The sequence below is a fragment of the Halichoerus grypus genome, chromosome 7 (genome assembly GCF_964656455.1).
Source record: "Halichoerus grypus chromosome 7, mHalGry1.hap1.1, whole genome shotgun sequence".
Taxonomy (NCBI): domain Eukaryota; kingdom Metazoa; phylum Chordata; class Mammalia; order Carnivora; family Phocidae; genus Halichoerus; species Halichoerus grypus.
Genome location: NC_135718.1, coordinates 122,704,215 through 122,721,472, shown reverse-complemented (window position 1 = coordinate 122,721,472; position 17,258 = coordinate 122,704,215). Strand labels below are relative to the sequence as shown.

The following is a 17,258-nucleotide window of genomic DNA, read 5'->3' as shown; positions in this document are numbered from 1 at the left end:
CAGCATGCTTCTGCACAGTGTGCATATTGCCTACAGGGAAGGGAATCTCATGGCTCTTCTTGATCAGTGGTTTAGCTTCATGGCCACCTCAATTCCTAATGTCCAGGGAAGCTAAGGAGTAGGCTTGAGTAAAAGAATTTCAGAGAGATGGGAAATCAAGTCAGAAAAATTACAACATAATTGTTACTGGAGCATATTAGTGTTTCATAATACATTCAAAAATATTCCATTTTTTACAGCCATACATAGACTGGAACCTGCCTCACATTTTTTACTTCAATTCTCTAACTTAGTCATAGTGAACACATTAAGAGCAATGTCTATAGTCAAAAGTCAGGGAACATCCATGATCCTGTGCTCTTAAGACAACTGTTAAATGTATGATAGGAGAAAGGCAGAGGGAAATACACTACTGCTTCTCAAATTGTTTCTTTGAAGAAATTTTGAAGAGTAAATTTTTGTTGGCACATTTGAAAAGATTTTACAACATAGTTAATAAAAAAAAAAAAAGCAACAATAAGTAAAACTCAATCACTACCTAAATATAAAAGTGACTCAATGTGTCTACAAAAGTATTCACTGCCATTGCTCTACCCACATAGTTCCCGTCACCTTTATGTCACTGATTTTGGAAGACCTGGTATATAAGTTAGGATTAGATTAAGCTGTAAAAGACAGAACAAACAAAATAACAGAGGCTTAAACAAGATAACATTTTACTTCTCTCTCAGGTTAAGAAGCAGGGGCAGTCCTTCAAGAAAACAGTAAAATGTGCAAATCCAGGGCTAAGAGGTGGCTCCATGATTCATATTAACCTGGGATCCTTCCATTTGAGACTCTGTGTCATCACATGTCCAACTCCAGCCAGCAAAGAGAAACAATGGAAGAAAGGAATACCCATTCCTTTAAAGACACTTTCCAGAAGTTTCACGAGACACTCTAGGTGCATCCCTGCAGCCAGAACTTGGTCACATGGCTATACACAACCGTAGGGAACCTTTAATGAAGGTGGCCAATGGCCCAGTTAAAAATACAGGGTTCCATCACTAATGAAAAAAAGGAAAGTAGATACTAGAGATACCAGTAGACTCTGCTACAAATGGTTACCGCCCTGATCACATGTCTCGGGTAATCAAGAAGCAAAGCTCTTAGCTGTTCCAGTAACTACTCACTATTATATGACATTACATTATACCCCTTGCCTTTTTACTTAGTCAAGTTTAACCCTACTGTACATGAAATGTGTGAATAACTTAGTTGAATATTCTTTGTGACATTTCTTACAATAACAATATAGGTACCTAATAAATAAAAAAGTAAGTGATGATGAAATGTTCCAATCTTCGTGACCTACTATGAATGATTTTATGGCACAATAGGTAAGTACTCCCACCTTTTACATTTGAGTCATCTTAGCAAAGCCATCATCCTATCCTTCACTCAACAGCTATTTTTTGAGTACCACGTGGTTGAAAGTCTCTAGGCAAGGTGCTAGAGAATATAAATATTTCAATAAGACATCTTCCCTGTTAATCCAGGAGCTTATCATTTCCCAGATGGAAGTACACATGGAGAGAATAGCTCTTGAGGTTCCATAAAGACAAGTACAATATGTCCCATGAAGAAGGGCATTATTGCATTCAGTGGTGAGGGACTAGCAATAAACATGGATGAAAGCGGTGAGAATGTAAACTTGTCCTTAGAAGTAAAGGACCAATTTGCAGATGGAGATGAGGTTTCTTTCCTTGACATCTCCTTTGTTTTAATCTGCCTGTAATTTGTAACATCTACCTGCTATTCTTTTCTCATGGTGACTTAAGTAGAAAATAAGTGTAGAGTATAATTTTCCATTCTTTGCTTCTAGGTATCGACTCATTGGCTCTCCTTCCGCAGTTTGTCTCCTCTTGGGCAGTACGGTCACTTGGGATAAGGAAGCACCTATGTGTGAGGGTGAGTTGAAGTGGTTTTTTTCCCACAATTCCCTCTGTTCCATCCAAATCTGCCCTGTGTTACAAAGAGGAAATCCAGTCCATCTTGCAGAGAGTAGTCTCTCAGATATTCAAAAATTGGAGTCATGTGCTGCATAGTCCTCCAGGTGTTTCTTTATTTTAGGAGGTTATTTTCTGGAACTCAGGTAAGATTGCCTTCCTTTCCTAATTTGATAGTAAACACTTTCCAGGGTAAAAATTTTCCTCATGACTAAATTTAAAAGACAGTGAAAAAAATAAAATTTGTCTCTACCACCTCTTAATAGCACATTATAAGCCCAAGAAGTAGATTACTCCCTTCCTTATTATTTTTACTCTGAAAAATGAAATAAGATCTCATAAATCTTAGTGATTGCCCTATGCCACAGGTCATCTTGCACTTTATCCTTTCTTCAGATTCTTCCAGGTTCATGCCCTGGTTGTATTTGTTCTTTATTAGTTGACCCTGCATCTTTTCAGTGGGATGTTGTAAGGTGAACTTCCAAAACTCTGAGGAGCATGGATGAGTGATGGATTGCAAATTGGTAAAATATTAAGGCTGGAAGAAATCAGGATCACACACAGAATTGATGACAGTGAAAGTGGGCATAAACATCTGGAAGGCTTATGAGCAATATATACAAAAGCCTTAATGTAAATGCCCTTTCACCTAGTAATTCTATTTCCCAGAATTTATCCCAAGGAAATAATCATGGAATTTTCCCATGATTTTGGTCCACAGGCACTCAATGCAACAATATTTAGGACAGCAGAAAATGTTAAAAATCTAAATGCTCAGCACGATTGGAAAACAGCTAATGGAAGAAGTTTGATAAGTTTTGAAGAAAGGCAAAAAGTATGCCATAAGAAATTAGAGATTGAGATGCCTCACCCGAGTGGAAACAGATAGTGTATTTATGTTATCTACATGCCTGAATATTATTCAGCCACCAAATATGATACTGTAACTGAAAATATATTCATAGCCACAGGAGCATATGAATACATACATATCTGAAACAATATACATTAAGTTGTTAAAAATCGTTCTTTTTGGACCATCATCATTTTCTTCTTTTTGCTTGTCCATATTTTATAAATTTTCCCTAAGAAATGTGTTCATTGTATTCACAAGTATTCATAAAAAGAAAATAACATTGGCTTTTAAAGATTCAAAGAAATGGATGAGGAGCCATATACAAGGTGCCTCCTTTACCTGCCAAAAATTTAAAATTCTCTGAAAAAAATTCAAAATAGGAAGATATCATCAATTACCATATCAATTTTCCAGGGGGATGTCTTTCATGAAAAATGTTTCCACATCTCTATTTATAGGTCAATAAACCTTTAACTGAGTCAGTATTGGTTATCCATATATGTGTATGCGAACATGTATGTAGGCACTTACATGAGTATTTAAAAATTATTATGTGATGATAGAACATAGTAATCATTTACCATTTACCTCTGAATCTGTGAATATTTCATTTCTCATGCCTTATCTTTTATATTTCTTTTCTCCCTTTTCTTTTTTTTTTTGAAATATATTTGACATACAGCATTGTGTAAATTTAAGGTGTACAGCATGTTAATTTGTTACTATCATACGTTGTAATATGATGCTATTGTAGTGATAATTAACACTTCTAACACTTTAACATAATTATCCTTTCTTTTTAGTAGTTAGAACAATTAAGTTCTCATCTCTTAGCACATTTGATGATCATCATACAATATTGCCTGTATGCAATGTGCTGTGCATTATCTCTCTAAGGGTTTCTTTACTATTCATTGGAAGTTTGTACTATTAAACAACATCTGTCCTGTCCCCCCACACCCTACCCCCTGGTAAACACCATTTTATTCTCTATTTTTACAAGTTTGGCTTTTTTTACATTACACATGTAAGTGGTACTGTATAGTACTTATCTTTCTCTCTCTGACTTATGTCACTTAGCATAATGTACTCAAAGTCTCTCCATGTTGCAGCAAATGGCAGGATGTCCTCCTTTCTCGTGGCCGAATAATATTCCATTGTATATAGGCACCACATCTTCTTTATCCATTCATCTATTGTTGAACACAATTGTTTCCAAATCTTGGCTATTGTAAATAATGCTGCAATGAGATGGGTTGCATATATGTTTTGGGGCTTTGTTTATTCATTTGAGAGAGAGAGGGAGTGCGAGCAAGAGCATGAGAAGGGGGAGGGGCAGAGGGAGAGGGAGAAGCAGACTCCCCACTAAGCAGGGGGCCTGATGCTGGGCTTGATCCCAGGACCCCAGGATCATGACCTGAGCCGAAGGCAGAGGCTTAACCCACTGAGCCACCCAGGCGCCCCATATGTTTTTGAGTTAGTGTTTTACTTTTCTTTGGATAAATACCCAGAAGTGGAATCATATGGGTAACTGGATCATATGGGAGTCCTATTTTTAAATTTTTTAGGACCCTCAATACTGTTTTCCATTGTAGCTGCCTCAATTGTGTACAGGAGCTATCTTTTCCACACCCTCATCCGCACTTGTTAAAATTTGTCTTCTTGCTGATGGCCATTCCACTGGGCATGAAGTGACACCTCATTGTGGTGTAGATTTACATTTCCCTGATGATTGGCAATGTTGAGCATCTTTTCATGTACCCGTTGGCCATTTCTATGTCTTCTTAAGAAAAAGGTGTATTTAGGGTTTTTTGCCCATTTTTTTATTGAAGTATAATTAACATACAGTGTTATATCAGTTTCAGGTGTACGATATAATGATTCAACAATTCTATGCCTTACTCAGTGCTCAGCAAGATAAGTGTACCCTTGCCCTTCTTAAATCAGATTGTTTGGGTTTTGTTATTGAGTTGTGTGAGTCCTTTGTATATTTTGGAGATTAACCCCTTATCTGATATATTGCTTGCAAAATGCTCTTCCATCCTGTAGGTTGCCTCTTCATTTTGTTAATTGTCTCTTTTGCTGTGCAAAAGTTTTCAGGTTTCTTGTAGTCCCATTTGTTGATTTTGCTCAAGTTTGTGCTTTAGTGTCATATCCAAAAAGTCATTGCCAAGACCAATGTCAAGGACACTCTTCTCTTCACTTTCTTCTGGGAGTCTTATGGTATCAGGTCTTATATTAAGCCTTTGATCCATTTTGAGTGAATTTTTTTGAGTGGTGCTCCTGGCTCTCTTGTCAACTATAAATTGGCTGTATAACTAGAAACTTCATTCTGAGCTCTCTACTCTGTTCTATTGGCCTATGTATCTGATTTTGTGCCAGTACCATACTGTTTTTATTACTGTAGCCTTGTAGTATAGTTTGAAATCAGAATGTGATACCTGCAGCTTTGTTCTTATTCATCAAAATTGCTTTGGCCAATCTGGGTCTTTGTGTGTTGATTTGTGTTTACATGGTGGTTCCAGACAAATTTTAGGATTTTTTTTTCTATTTCTGTGAAGAATGTCATTGGTATTTTGATGTGGATTACGCTGAAGCTATAGATGGGTTTGGGTAGTATAGATGTTTTCACAATATTTATTTTTCCAATCTATGAACACAGGTTGTCTTTCCATTTGTTTGTGTCTTGTTTGATTTCTTTCAGCCAGATCTTGTAGTTCTCATTATACAGATTTTTCACTTCCTTTGTTAAATTTATTCCTAAGTATTTTATTCTTTTTGATGTTATTGTTAATGGGAAAGTTTTCTTGATTTCTTATCCAGATGTTTCATTCTTAGTGTATAGAAAAGCAAATGATTACTGTATCTTGATTTCATATCCTGCAACTTTACTGAAATCACTGATTAGTTCCAAGTGTTTTTTTGTTTGAGTTTTTTGGATTTTCACTCTACAGAATCATATCATCTGCAGATAGTGACAGTTTTACTTGTTCCTTCCCAGTTTGTGTGACTTTTATTTTGTTGTTTTGCCTAATTGCTCTAGCTAGGATGTCCAGTACCACACTAAGAGCGGTAAGAGTAGGCACCCTTGTCCTGTTCCTGATCTTAGAGAAAAAACTTCCCATTTTTCTCCATTGGGTATAATGTTAGTCATGTGTTTGTCACATATGACCTTTATTACATTAGGGTATGTTCCTTCTATACCCAATCTGCCAAGGGTTTTTATCATGAAGGATATTGTATTTTGTCAAATGCTCTTTTCTGCCTCTATTGAGATGATCATATGATTTTAAATTTTTCATTTTATTATGTGATGTGTTATATTTATTGATTTGTGTTGGTTGAAGCATCCTTACATCCCAGGGATAAATCCCCCTTGGTCATACTGTATAATCCTCTTTATGTGTTTGAATTGGGCTTGCTAATATTTTGTTGAGAACTTTGCATCTATATCATCAAGGATGTTGGTCTATAGTTTACTTTTCTTGTGGTGTCCTGATCTGGCATTGGTGTCAGGGTAATCTAATGCTGGTCTCATAGAATGAGTTTAGACATATTCTCATCTTCGCAGTTGTTTGGAAAGGTTTGAGAGGGGTTGGTATTAATTTTTCTTTGAACGTTTGGTAGAATTCATCAGTGAAGCTATCAGCCCAAGAGTTTTCAATGTTGAGAGGTTTTTGATTACTGAGTATCTTTTTGCTAGTTATTGGTCCCTTCAGATTTTCTATTTCTTTTTTTTTTTAAGATTTTATTTATCTATTTGAGAGAGAGAGCGCAAGAGCAGGGAGGAGCACCACACAGAGGGAGAGGGAGAAGCAGGCTCCCCACTGAGCAGGAAGCCCACCGAGGGGGCTCAGTCCCCAGACACTGGGATCATGACCTGAGCCAAAGACGCTTAACCAACTGAGCCACCCAGGCACTCCTAGATTTTCTGTTTCTTCCTGAGTTGGTCTTGGTAGTTTTTATGTTTCTAGAAATTTATCCATTTCTTCTGGGTTATCTAATTTGTGGCATATAATTGTTCATAATAATATCTTATGGTCCTCTGTATTTCTGTTGTAATGTCTCCTTTTTCGTTTCTAATTTTATTTATTCGAGTCTTCTCTCTCTCTCTCTCTTTTTAGTTAGTCTGGTTAAAAGTTTGTTAGTTTTGTTTATCTTTACATAAAACCAGCTTTTAGTTTTGTTGATATCGTCTATTGTTTTTCTGTTCTCTATTTCATTTATTTCCACTCTGATCTTACTGTTTCCTTTCTTCTGATAACTTTGGGCTTAATCTGTTCTTCTTTCTCTGGTTCCTTGAAGTGTAAAGTAAGGTTGTTTATTTGAGATCTTTCCGGTTTCTTACTATATGCATTTATCACTATAAAGTTTCCTCCCAGAACTGCTTTTGAGGCATCCCATAAGATTTGGTATGTTGTATTTCCATTTTTATTTGTCCTGTGATCATTTTTTAATTTCCTTTTTAATTTCTTCTTGGATCCATTGGTTGTTCAGAAGTGGGTTGTTTAGTTTCCACATAGTTTTTAGTTTCCACATAGATTTTCCAGTTTTCCTCTTGTAGATTTCTAGGAAAAAAATACGTCTATTGTGGTCAGAAAAAAAATAGTTGTTATGATTTCAGTCATCTTAAATTTGCTGAGATTTGTTTTGTGCCCTATCATATGATCTATCCTGGAAAATGTTTTGTGTGCACTCAGGAAAAATGTGTATTCTGCTGCTGTTGGATGGAATGTTCTATATCTATCTGTCAAGTCCATTTGTTCTAGAGTATGGTTCAATTCCAATGTTTCCTTGTTAATTTTCTGTCTGAACTATCCATTGTTCATATAGAGGAACTGAAGTCCCCTATTATTATTGTATAGTTGTCCATTTCTCCCTTTAGATCTCTGTGTATTTGCCTAATAGATTTAGCGCTTCGATGTTGGGTGTGTATATACTTACAATTATTATATCTTCTACATAGATTGGCCCTTTTATCACTTTATAATGACCTTCTTTGTCTCTTGTTATCATTTTTGGCATGAAGTCTATGTTGTCTTATATAAAGTATGGGTATTCCCACATTCTTTTGATTTCCACTTGCATAGAATATCCTTCTCCATCCCTTCACGTTGAGCCTATGTGTCTTCAGAGCTGAAATGAATTTCCTGTGGGCAGCATGTAATTGGGTCTTATTTCTTATCAAATTCAACTACTCTGAATTCAGCTGAATCTGTGCCTTCAGCTACTCTGGGCCTTGTGATTGGTGAATTCATCCATTTGTATTTAGAGTAACTATTGCTACATAAGGACTTATTACTGCCATTGTATCATTTGCCTTCTGGTTGTCTTGTTCCTTCTTTGTTTCTTTTTCCCTCTGTTTCTATCTTTGCAAAAATGGTGATTTCCTATGGTGATTTGGTCATCCACCTCATTTTTTATGTTTCATGACTCTAGATTTTTGCTTTGCGGTTACCACGTGGCGTCTCATAGAGAAAATAGTCCTTTTTATGCTGATTAATGCCTTATCTTTTTGTGTTGTTGTTGGTGTAACAAAATGTTGATTTATTTAATCCTTTTAAATCTGCAGTCTGAGTCAACCGTTCAGTTACTTATGTCCTGATCAACCGGATCACTGGTAAAATTACAGAATGCATACAGACTTTTGATATAAAAAAGGCAAATGTAGACTCTAGTAGGGATCTATTGTTTTTAGCTGCCCAACATCCACTATTCTTATGATGGCGCCTGACTTTCTTGTGGTGAACTGCCTGTTCTCCTACTGTGGGTCCACGTGGTACACAGCTAGTAATCAAGAGTAGTCCTTTTCTGTCCTGCTTCACAAATGTGTAATCCCAGGCAGACCAATGACAGTGGGGTCCTGGACTTAGCTGGAACTATTACGCAAGAAGCTCTCACTCCAGGGGGACCAGAAAGCTGGCAGAACATCAGTCTGGAGCCTCTGGTGGCCATCATTTTGCCTGAGCATGAAGCCAACTGAACCCCTCAAAAACAGGTTTTAGAGAAAACCTTAAAACTACAACTGGGGCACTAGATCTTAAAGGTTCAAAACACCAGGGTCTTATCATTGTCAGATTATGATCTTATAACGCCATCTCTAAAAATAAATACACACTCATCCCAGAGTCTCCAAAATCATTTTAGACTCTAACCTCTTTCTAGGAAGTAGCAAACTGAAAGAGCATTTTTAGTAGTCTGACAAAAAACTGTCCATTATTCTCGACCATAAGAATTGAATGCAATGATTTAAAGAAAAATAGACATTATTGTTTACCTGATATATTCAGAATCATGTGGTTTCTAGTGATTAGAACTCGTCATGCTTGGAAAGGAACAGAAGACCGTAGCTGAGAAGCACATCCCCTCATAAAAGACACCAAAACAGTATGCTTAGGATGATTAATATTAAGTATTGAACATAATACAGTTTTCCTTAGAGGAAACAATCTGAGTTTCTAAAGAGCATTCACTTCTGACATCTTGATTCCTGATTTCAGTGGCTGTACACTGTGTATGTGTGTGCCACACTTAGGACAAGGAAAGTACCTGTCAAATAAGAAACTACTCTTCACACAGCAGTAACAGAACATATGCTCACCTCCTCCAGTCTGAGGCATGCGGGGGCCACTCTCCACACAGAGAACACTGTTTGCCGCTGGTGGCTAATGTCTTGTCACTGTTAGGAACACCAGTAAGAGGAATACATCATGAAGATCACTCAGCTTTCAACTTCTGGATATTAATACGTGGTAAGAGAAAAATCCGAAACTCAGCAAAACCATGCCAGAGAAGTTCCCTGGTCATATACTCAAAGCCAACTTCACATTTCTTTCGGGGCTTGTGACATACAGAACGAATGGCTAGGGAACGTTCTGGCAAAGTTGCAAACTTGCCCCTCTGAAGGAAAATCAGGAAATTAACCAGCCCTCCTAATTTCAAAAGTTCAACCACAATATTTACGCACTGCCTGGCTTTGCCAAATGACGCCAAATGGTGGTTTCAAAACAGGTGGTGGCAGGTGTTGTAGCCATGGAGGCTGGTACCTGGGCTTTGGGGAAACATCGTTTTTTGTACTGAATATGCAAAATGGACTGTCTTACGGTGGCATTTTTAGAGTAAATGGTCAATCGCCACAAGAAAAGCCACGAGAACCCTTTCACCTCTGCTTCAAAGTGGGCGAAGGGACCTGTCTTAAATCCATGAAAGGAGAGAGTAAACTGGGGCCAAACCAGCTGCTCCAGAGCCTTTTAAGTTCAAGTGCATCCAGCTGACTTATTCTTAGCATTCTGTTTGTCCTCTTCGTGTTTTCTCTGGAAGCCATGTCTTCTCTGGAGGTCTCTTAGGAGTCTGCAGAACGCCCCCGTTCCACATCACTTTTTCTGAAACATTCTCTGGGAAGCTTGGCTTCTCCTAGCAGAACCTGGATGACCCAGGCTTCCGGACCTGGCAGGCTTCAGAGCCGATAACGCCTTATCTTCATTCACCTATAAAGCTTCCAGCCTTCTACTCCTCCCCTTTTGTATTTTTGTTGTTAGTTTACTTCTTTTCATGCTGTGAAGTCATTGCGAAATTATAGTAGATACAGTTCTATTGAATGCTCTTTTCTGTGAGCTTTAATATTATAATTAGGTGGTTAACAATAGAGAGTTACGGTTTCGGGTTTATTCTTCACCTTTGCTAGAGTACTCTGTATTTTCACTTGCTGTTATGTCACTCGCTGTTGTCTTTTCATTTCAGCTGAAGACCTTCTTTCAACATTTCTTGTAAGGGAGGTCTCGCGATGGTGGTGGTGACCCTCCCTCAGTTTTTGTTTTTCTGGGAAAGCCTTTATTTTTCCTTCACATCTGAAGGCTAATCTTGCTAGATAACGTATTGTTGGCTGGCAATTTTTCTTCCACCACTTTGAATATATCGTTCCTCATTTCCCCTTGATCATTGATTTTTGGCAGTTTCATTACAAGATATTTTGGGGAGGGTTGGGGCGCCTGGGTGGCTCAGTCGTTAAGCATCTGCCTTCGGCTCAGGTCATGATCCCAGGGTCCTGGGATTGAGCCCCGCGTCGGGCTCCCTACTCAGCGGGAAGCCTGCTTCTCCCTCTTCCCCACTTGTGTTCCCTCTCTCACTGTGTCTCTCTCTGTCAAATAAATGAATAAAATCTTTTTTAAAAAAAGATATTTTGGGGAGGGTCTTTTTGCAATAAGATAATAGGGTATTCTATTAGCTTCTTGGCTTTATATGTTTCATTCCTTCCCCATATTAGGGAAGTTCTCAGCTACTATTTTTCTAAAGATACTTCTTGCTCCCTTCTCCCTCTCTTCTTCTTCTGGTGGACCCGTTGTCCTTATATTTGTTTTTCTCATATCTAATACCTCTCATAGGGTTTCATCACTTTTTAAAAATCTTCGTTCTCTCTCCTTTTCTGAGTGATCTCTAAATTTCTATCCTCCAGGTCACTAACCTATTCTTAATCTGATCTGTCCTATTTCCTAAACTCTCTAACCTATTCTTCATTGGATTCATTGAATTCGTCATCTCCAGAATTTCTGTCTGGTTTGTTGGTTTGTTTGTTTGTTTTAGAGAATTAGAAAACTTTATTGTGCATAAATAAAAGGGTGGTTTAGTTGTGTCTGGTTCTTTTTTTTAATTTCAATCTCTTTGATAAAGAACTCTTTCTTTTTTTCAAAGTTTTATTTAAACTTTAGTTAGTTAACATACAGTGCAATATTGGTTTCAGGAGTAGAATCCAGTGATTCATCATTTATATATAACACCCTCTGCTCATCATAACAAGTGCCCTCCTTCATACCCATCACCCATCTATCCCATCCGCCACCAATCTCCCTCCCTCAACCCGCAGTTTGTTCTCTATCATTAAGAGTCTATTATGGGAGACACCTGGGTGGCTCAGTTGGTTAAGCATCTGTCTTCGGCTCAGGTCATGATCCCTGGGTCTTGGGATCGAGCCCTGCATCGGGCTCCCTGCTCAGTGGGGAGTCTGTCTCTCCCTGTTCCCCAGCTCAGGCTCTCTCTCTCAAATAAATAAAATCTTTAAAAAAAAAAAAAAAAAAGAATTTCTTATGGTTTGTCTCCCTCTATCTCCTTTTTTGTTTGTTTCCCATACTATATGTTCATCTGTTTTGTTTCTTAAATTCCACATATGAATGAATTCATATGGTATTTGTCTTTCTCTGATTGACTTATTTCATTTAGTGTAATACATTCTAGCTCCATCCACATGGTTGCAAATGGAAACATTTCATTCTTTTTGATGGCTGATAATATTCTATCATATATATATCTACATATATATATACACACCACATCTTGGTAACGAACTCTTTCTGTTCATTAATTTTATTCCCGAGTTCACCGAATTGCCTTTCTGAGTTTTCTTGTAGCTCACGGAATCTCTTCGTAACAGCTGTTTTGAATTCTTAATCACTTAGATTGCAACATTCCATGCCTTTGAGATCGATCACTTACAATACGATGTTCCTGTGATTTTTCACAGTGTTTGACAAAATGTGTCTCTGCCGTCCCATTTGAAGTAGCACATACCTTTGTTTACTGCAGTTCAACATACTTGCAATTAGAAACCATTCCTTTGATTTCCAGAAGGTGGCGCTTTATAGCTCAAGTTTTTGGTTTCTCTGTACCTGCATTGGCTCTGGGCTGCACTGGGGAGCACAGGTTTTAAAAAAGCTGGTGTAGAAAAAGCTGAAGGCAGAGTTGGGGGCGGTGTGGGCTTAGTCCCTGTTACTTTGTGGGTGCCCACAACCCAACATGGGGCGGAATCCTCAAGTACTCCCAGAGTACCTCCTGCTGAACCTCCTGCTGAAATCCCAAAGCTGATGGCCAGGGAACAGGTTCCTTCAATGCCCTTTGTTATTCTTGTTTGCCTCTCCCTCCCCTTCCTCTCTCCCCCAGTCGCAGAGGTCCCTTCTCAGAAATCTGCGCAGCTGGAGAGAAATGGGTCCAGTCGATCACTCACCACTTCCACTTTCTACCTGCTCCGTTAGGGAGGTCTCTGGCCCTGAAGAGGGAGCTGGCTCCTCAAGATCCTCCTTCTCCGGGGCACCTGGGTGGCTCAGTCGGTTAAGCAGCTGCCTTTGGCTTGGGTCATGATCCTGGGGTCTTGGGATAGAGCCCCACGTCTGGCTCCCTGCTCTTCGGAGAGCCTGCTTCTCCCTTTCCCTCTGCGTGCCGCTCTGCCTACTTGTGTTCTCTCTCTATCTCTCTGTCAAATAAATAAAATCTTTAAAAAAAAAAAAAAAAGATCCTCCTTCTCCTCTGCCTCCAATCTCCTCTCTGTCCTGCCTGGATGGGCGCCTGCTTCTCCCGTGAGGCTGACTGGACCTCTGCAAATTCTCTATCTCTGGTGCGTGTCCACCATGTTTGGCCTTCTCCAGTTTTGCTTTTTCCTCAGTTGCAGCAAATGTGGGTGGGGCAGTTCGCCCCATTCCTTTGGATTCCAACTCCCTTGGATCCACAGCAGCCTCCGAGATACCATCCACTTATATTTTGAAGCACAGGTGTGTAGAAATGTAATATACAGAACCACCTTCGTTCAGTTGTGAATCGCCCTTTTAATCTGGATTCTGTTAAAATATCTTGCTAGAAATCTCTTTGGACATCTTACAGGATTGTGATGGAACTTTGTAAGAACATCCAGTATGAATAAAACTCAGATACCCAGCAAACTCTACCTTCCTGAGACATATAAATCTGAAAGTAAATACATAAGTAAGCTTTAGATAAATACAAACACATAGATAAAATCCAGATATGAGAAGTCACTCACTGTTCGTTGTATGAAGGCCTTCACTTTGTTTATTCACACAATTCTGACAGGCTTGGGTATCTATTTCTAAATTCATATCAGATTCAAAGAATCAAATTAGTTTTAGGGAGAGAACTGCTAGAAACAGATACACTAAAAGCAGAAAGAAATGACAGCTGGTAACTTGGAAGGAAGAAAAAAACAAAAGAAAAAAAAAAAAGGCTCCTAGAGCCACTTAATCTGGCTCTGAAGAGCCGGATAGGAATCAGTGTATTCTGAAGACACTATTGTGTATTTGGTATTGATACAGATGATAATGGTCTTGAATCATCAAGAAGCATTTACAGCTGCTGAAAACAATCGTCTATGTTTAATAAAGATTTACTAAGATTTCTTTGCAACTTCAGATCTTTGAGGGCCAACCTCATCTGTCTTATACCGCCCACGTCAACCCAGGACTGTCTTCATGCCAGACATCAAGCAGGCAAACAACAGCTGCTGAAAAACAAATCAGTTGCCTTTCCAATTGAATCTTAGCTACCTGGAGAGTCTTGGACTTTTGCAATAAACTGTAATTAAAGTCTCACTTCAGTTATTTCCTTCTCCGAAAAAGTCTTACATATTTAAATCCACCCACCTTAGTTGTGTTCTCAGGGCAAAAATACAGTCCCAGGGCACCATGGTTGTATGATCATTTTGATTGAAACTCTAATGGAACCTAAAGCTCTTGCTTTCTTTCTAGAAATCTTTTGTCCACATCCTCCCTCTGTCCTTAATGGGCACCACACCGGAACTTCTCAGGGAGACATTCCCTATGGAAAGGAAATTACTTACACGTGTGACCACCACCCAGCCTTCAACCTCATCGGGGAGAGCACCATTCACTGCACAAGTGACAGTCAAGGGAGGGGCATTTGGAGCGGCCCTGCCCCTCGCTGTGAACCTGCTGGTCCTGCAGGTCAGTGCACATTTCCCTATGCCCTATATAGATCATAATATCTAGGCGAGAACCTCCCCATTTCTATGGGGACAGTCATTTTTGCTTGGGAACGTGGCCTTCTTGTAAAAGTCAGACACACAGAATTACCTGCTGGGCGCATAACAGCTGGGTTCTAGATGTGCCATGCTGTGTCCCAATTGGTGGTACTCTGATGGCCCTTCCCGCTGGGGTGAGGAATGTGGGATAGCGAGAAGAGGAGGGAGAGAATGGGGAGAATCAGTGAGGCCCAGACTTTATAGAGACTATTTTCCAACACTAAAAACAAATGCCAAAGAAAACACTCTGTGGTGCCATCTCTATTACAAGTTGTATTTCGGGGTGCCTGGGTGGCTCAGTCATTTGAGTAGCTGATTCATGATCTGGGCTCAGGTCTTGATCTCAGGGTTGTGGGTTCAGCCCTGCACTGGGCTCCCTGCTGGGTATGGAGCCTACTTAAAAAAAAAAAAAAGTTGTATTTCTCTTGGATAGGTGAGTGTGCAGAGCAAAAAGCACACGTTGATGGTTTTATTTTACTTGAGACTTGATGCTGTGGAAATAACTAAAGAAACTCCGATGCAGGCATTTTTGTATTCCTTTTGTTCCTTCTAAGTGTTCTGCTCGGCCTGTGACTGCATTTTGTTGACTCTTCCTCTCACTTTTAGCAACGGGAACTCAAGATGCCCTAGAGAAGTGGAGTTCAAGGTTGTGTTCTCTTTGTGCTCTCCTCTCCTAAAACTCCTTCCTTTTACATGTTAGTCTGGCATTAAATGACAGTAACTGACAATCGGGGGCTCATTGTGTGGCTTGTGGCCACACAAGCTCTGTGCACCAGGGAAGACAGACAGCACTGAAGTGGTCATTTGTAGATCCTGGTGGTACCCCCGTCTGATGCAGTTTGTGGGTAGAGAATACAGGCGATTCTGATGAAAGGCAGAGAAGTCTACATTAAAAGAGTCAGTCTTCCCACTGATCGGTAAATAAGTGGTGCCTTGAGACCTACCTGCCCTGGGTCTTCCTGTGTATCTAGTAGTCAAAGATGTTATTAGATATGTTGATGTATTTGTACTTCTTTGTTTAACTGAATGTCTTTTCTTGTGTTTTGGGGGGATCTTGTTCTTAGCATGCCCACCTCTGCCCAAGATCCACAATGGGCATTACATTGAAGGACACGCCTCTCCATATCTTCCTGGGATGACCGTCAACTACACCTGTGACCCAGGCTACTTGTTGGTGGGAAGAGCCTTCATATTCTGCACATACCAGGGAACCTGGAGCCAGTTTGATCATTATTGCAAAGGTATTTCTTATTCTTGCTGGGTTTTTTAATGGAAAATGGATGCATGGAGCCAATAAGGCTGAGAGATCTTTCTGAGAAGATTGTGAAATGAGTGTCATTAGGGCAAGAAAAGCAGGGAAGGAAAAAAAAAAAAAAAAGATGGGAAGGAGGCTACCCAAGGATTCTCAGTTCTACCAAAGTAGTAGGAATAACTGATGGAATTTCCAGTAATACAGTCGACATCAAACACCAATTTAAAATGATTTGCAGGCTTTTAACTAATAATATATCTCAGCTCTGAAGGACCTCAGAGGGTCACAAGTGGTCCTCACAAATACCTTAAATAAGAGGCTAGAAGCACACTTTTTTGTGTGTGTGTGAGGAAAATTGAAGCATAGAGCAAGGTTGAGAGCAATTCATTCCTGGAATTACTGAATATGGGTCCTTATTATAATTTCCAAGACCAAAGGTGAAGTGCTTATTTCATCTCTTCCCTAGAACAAGTGCCAAGACTTACTGCCTTTATTCCTGTCTATGTTTGCATAAACTTAAAATCTTTTGTTGGTAATATTCTTAAAAACTACAAAATTTGGAATTAAAAATAATATTCTGTGACTAAGCATGGTACTGAGGTCTTTAATAAAAATTATTTGTGTTAGTCTCCAAAAGAGTCTGATGAGGTGGGATTATTCTTACTATTCTACAGAAGAGGAAATTGAGAGAGAGCCCCAGTAACTAGTCCATGGTGCGCAGCTCTTGGGTGATGGGGCCAGCATTGGGCCTCTGCCCAGCCCATGCTTTTAAACACTGCACTATATTCTGTCTCCTTTCAAATGTGGTTCTTTTGACTTTGCACAACTGTAAGTTAGCAATTTGCTTTTTGTCTCTTTTCTTTTCTTTTTAGAAAACTAAGCTAAGGGCAGGGATGAGGTAGGAGGGACTTCAGACATGCCTGTGTTTCAAATGTTAAGGAGCAGTTAGTCCTATGGGCTGCCATGGTGGTTATAGGACCAAAGGTTCCTCCCCAACCTAAAAGTCTCAGAAGTCCTTGGCTAGCCACACTCTAATTTTAGATAGAGAAAAAATGAGGTCCTCTACAGAGATGGTAAATGGCTCTCCTGTATTTATTTACAAGAATGGACTGCATAAACTACAGAGTCCCTGTGTTTCTGCAGAAATAGGAACACTTACCCCTCCTTGCTTTAGTGGCATGAAGTACGAAGATTCAGGGAATACTTCAAAGATTAAGTATTCAAATTAAGACTCTGGGAAGGTTCTTCTCCTGAAAATAAAAGGGTAATAGTCTATTCTCTTGGCAGCTGCTTTCAAGTAAAATTCATTTTTGTCTTAATAACTGTCCTCTTGGAATGTGCTTT

General features: G+C 39.2%; 1 protein-coding gene and 1 pseudogene across 3 annotated transcripts in view; one reads left to right on the top strand and one right to left on the bottom strand.

Moving 5' to 3' along the window:
- The window catches only part of LOC118544230 (complement receptor type 1-like), a 129,793-nt gene that overhangs the window by 38,759 nt on the left and 73,776 nt on the right, over positions 1-17,258 (top strand). For all 3 annotated transcript variants that reach the window (XM_078078193.1, XM_078078192.1, XM_078078194.1), the window contains exons 12-14: positions 1,865-1,950; positions 14,370-14,585; positions 15,727-15,903. In XM_078078193.1, coding sequence (XP_077934319.1) covers positions 1,865-1,950; positions 14,370-14,585; positions 15,727-15,903 — 479 coding nt within the window. The remainder of the gene's footprint in view (positions 1-1,864; positions 1,951-14,369; positions 14,586-15,726; positions 15,904-17,258) is intronic.
- LOC118540939 (peroxisome biogenesis factor 2-like) lies at positions 9,303-10,203 on the bottom strand (annotated as a pseudogene).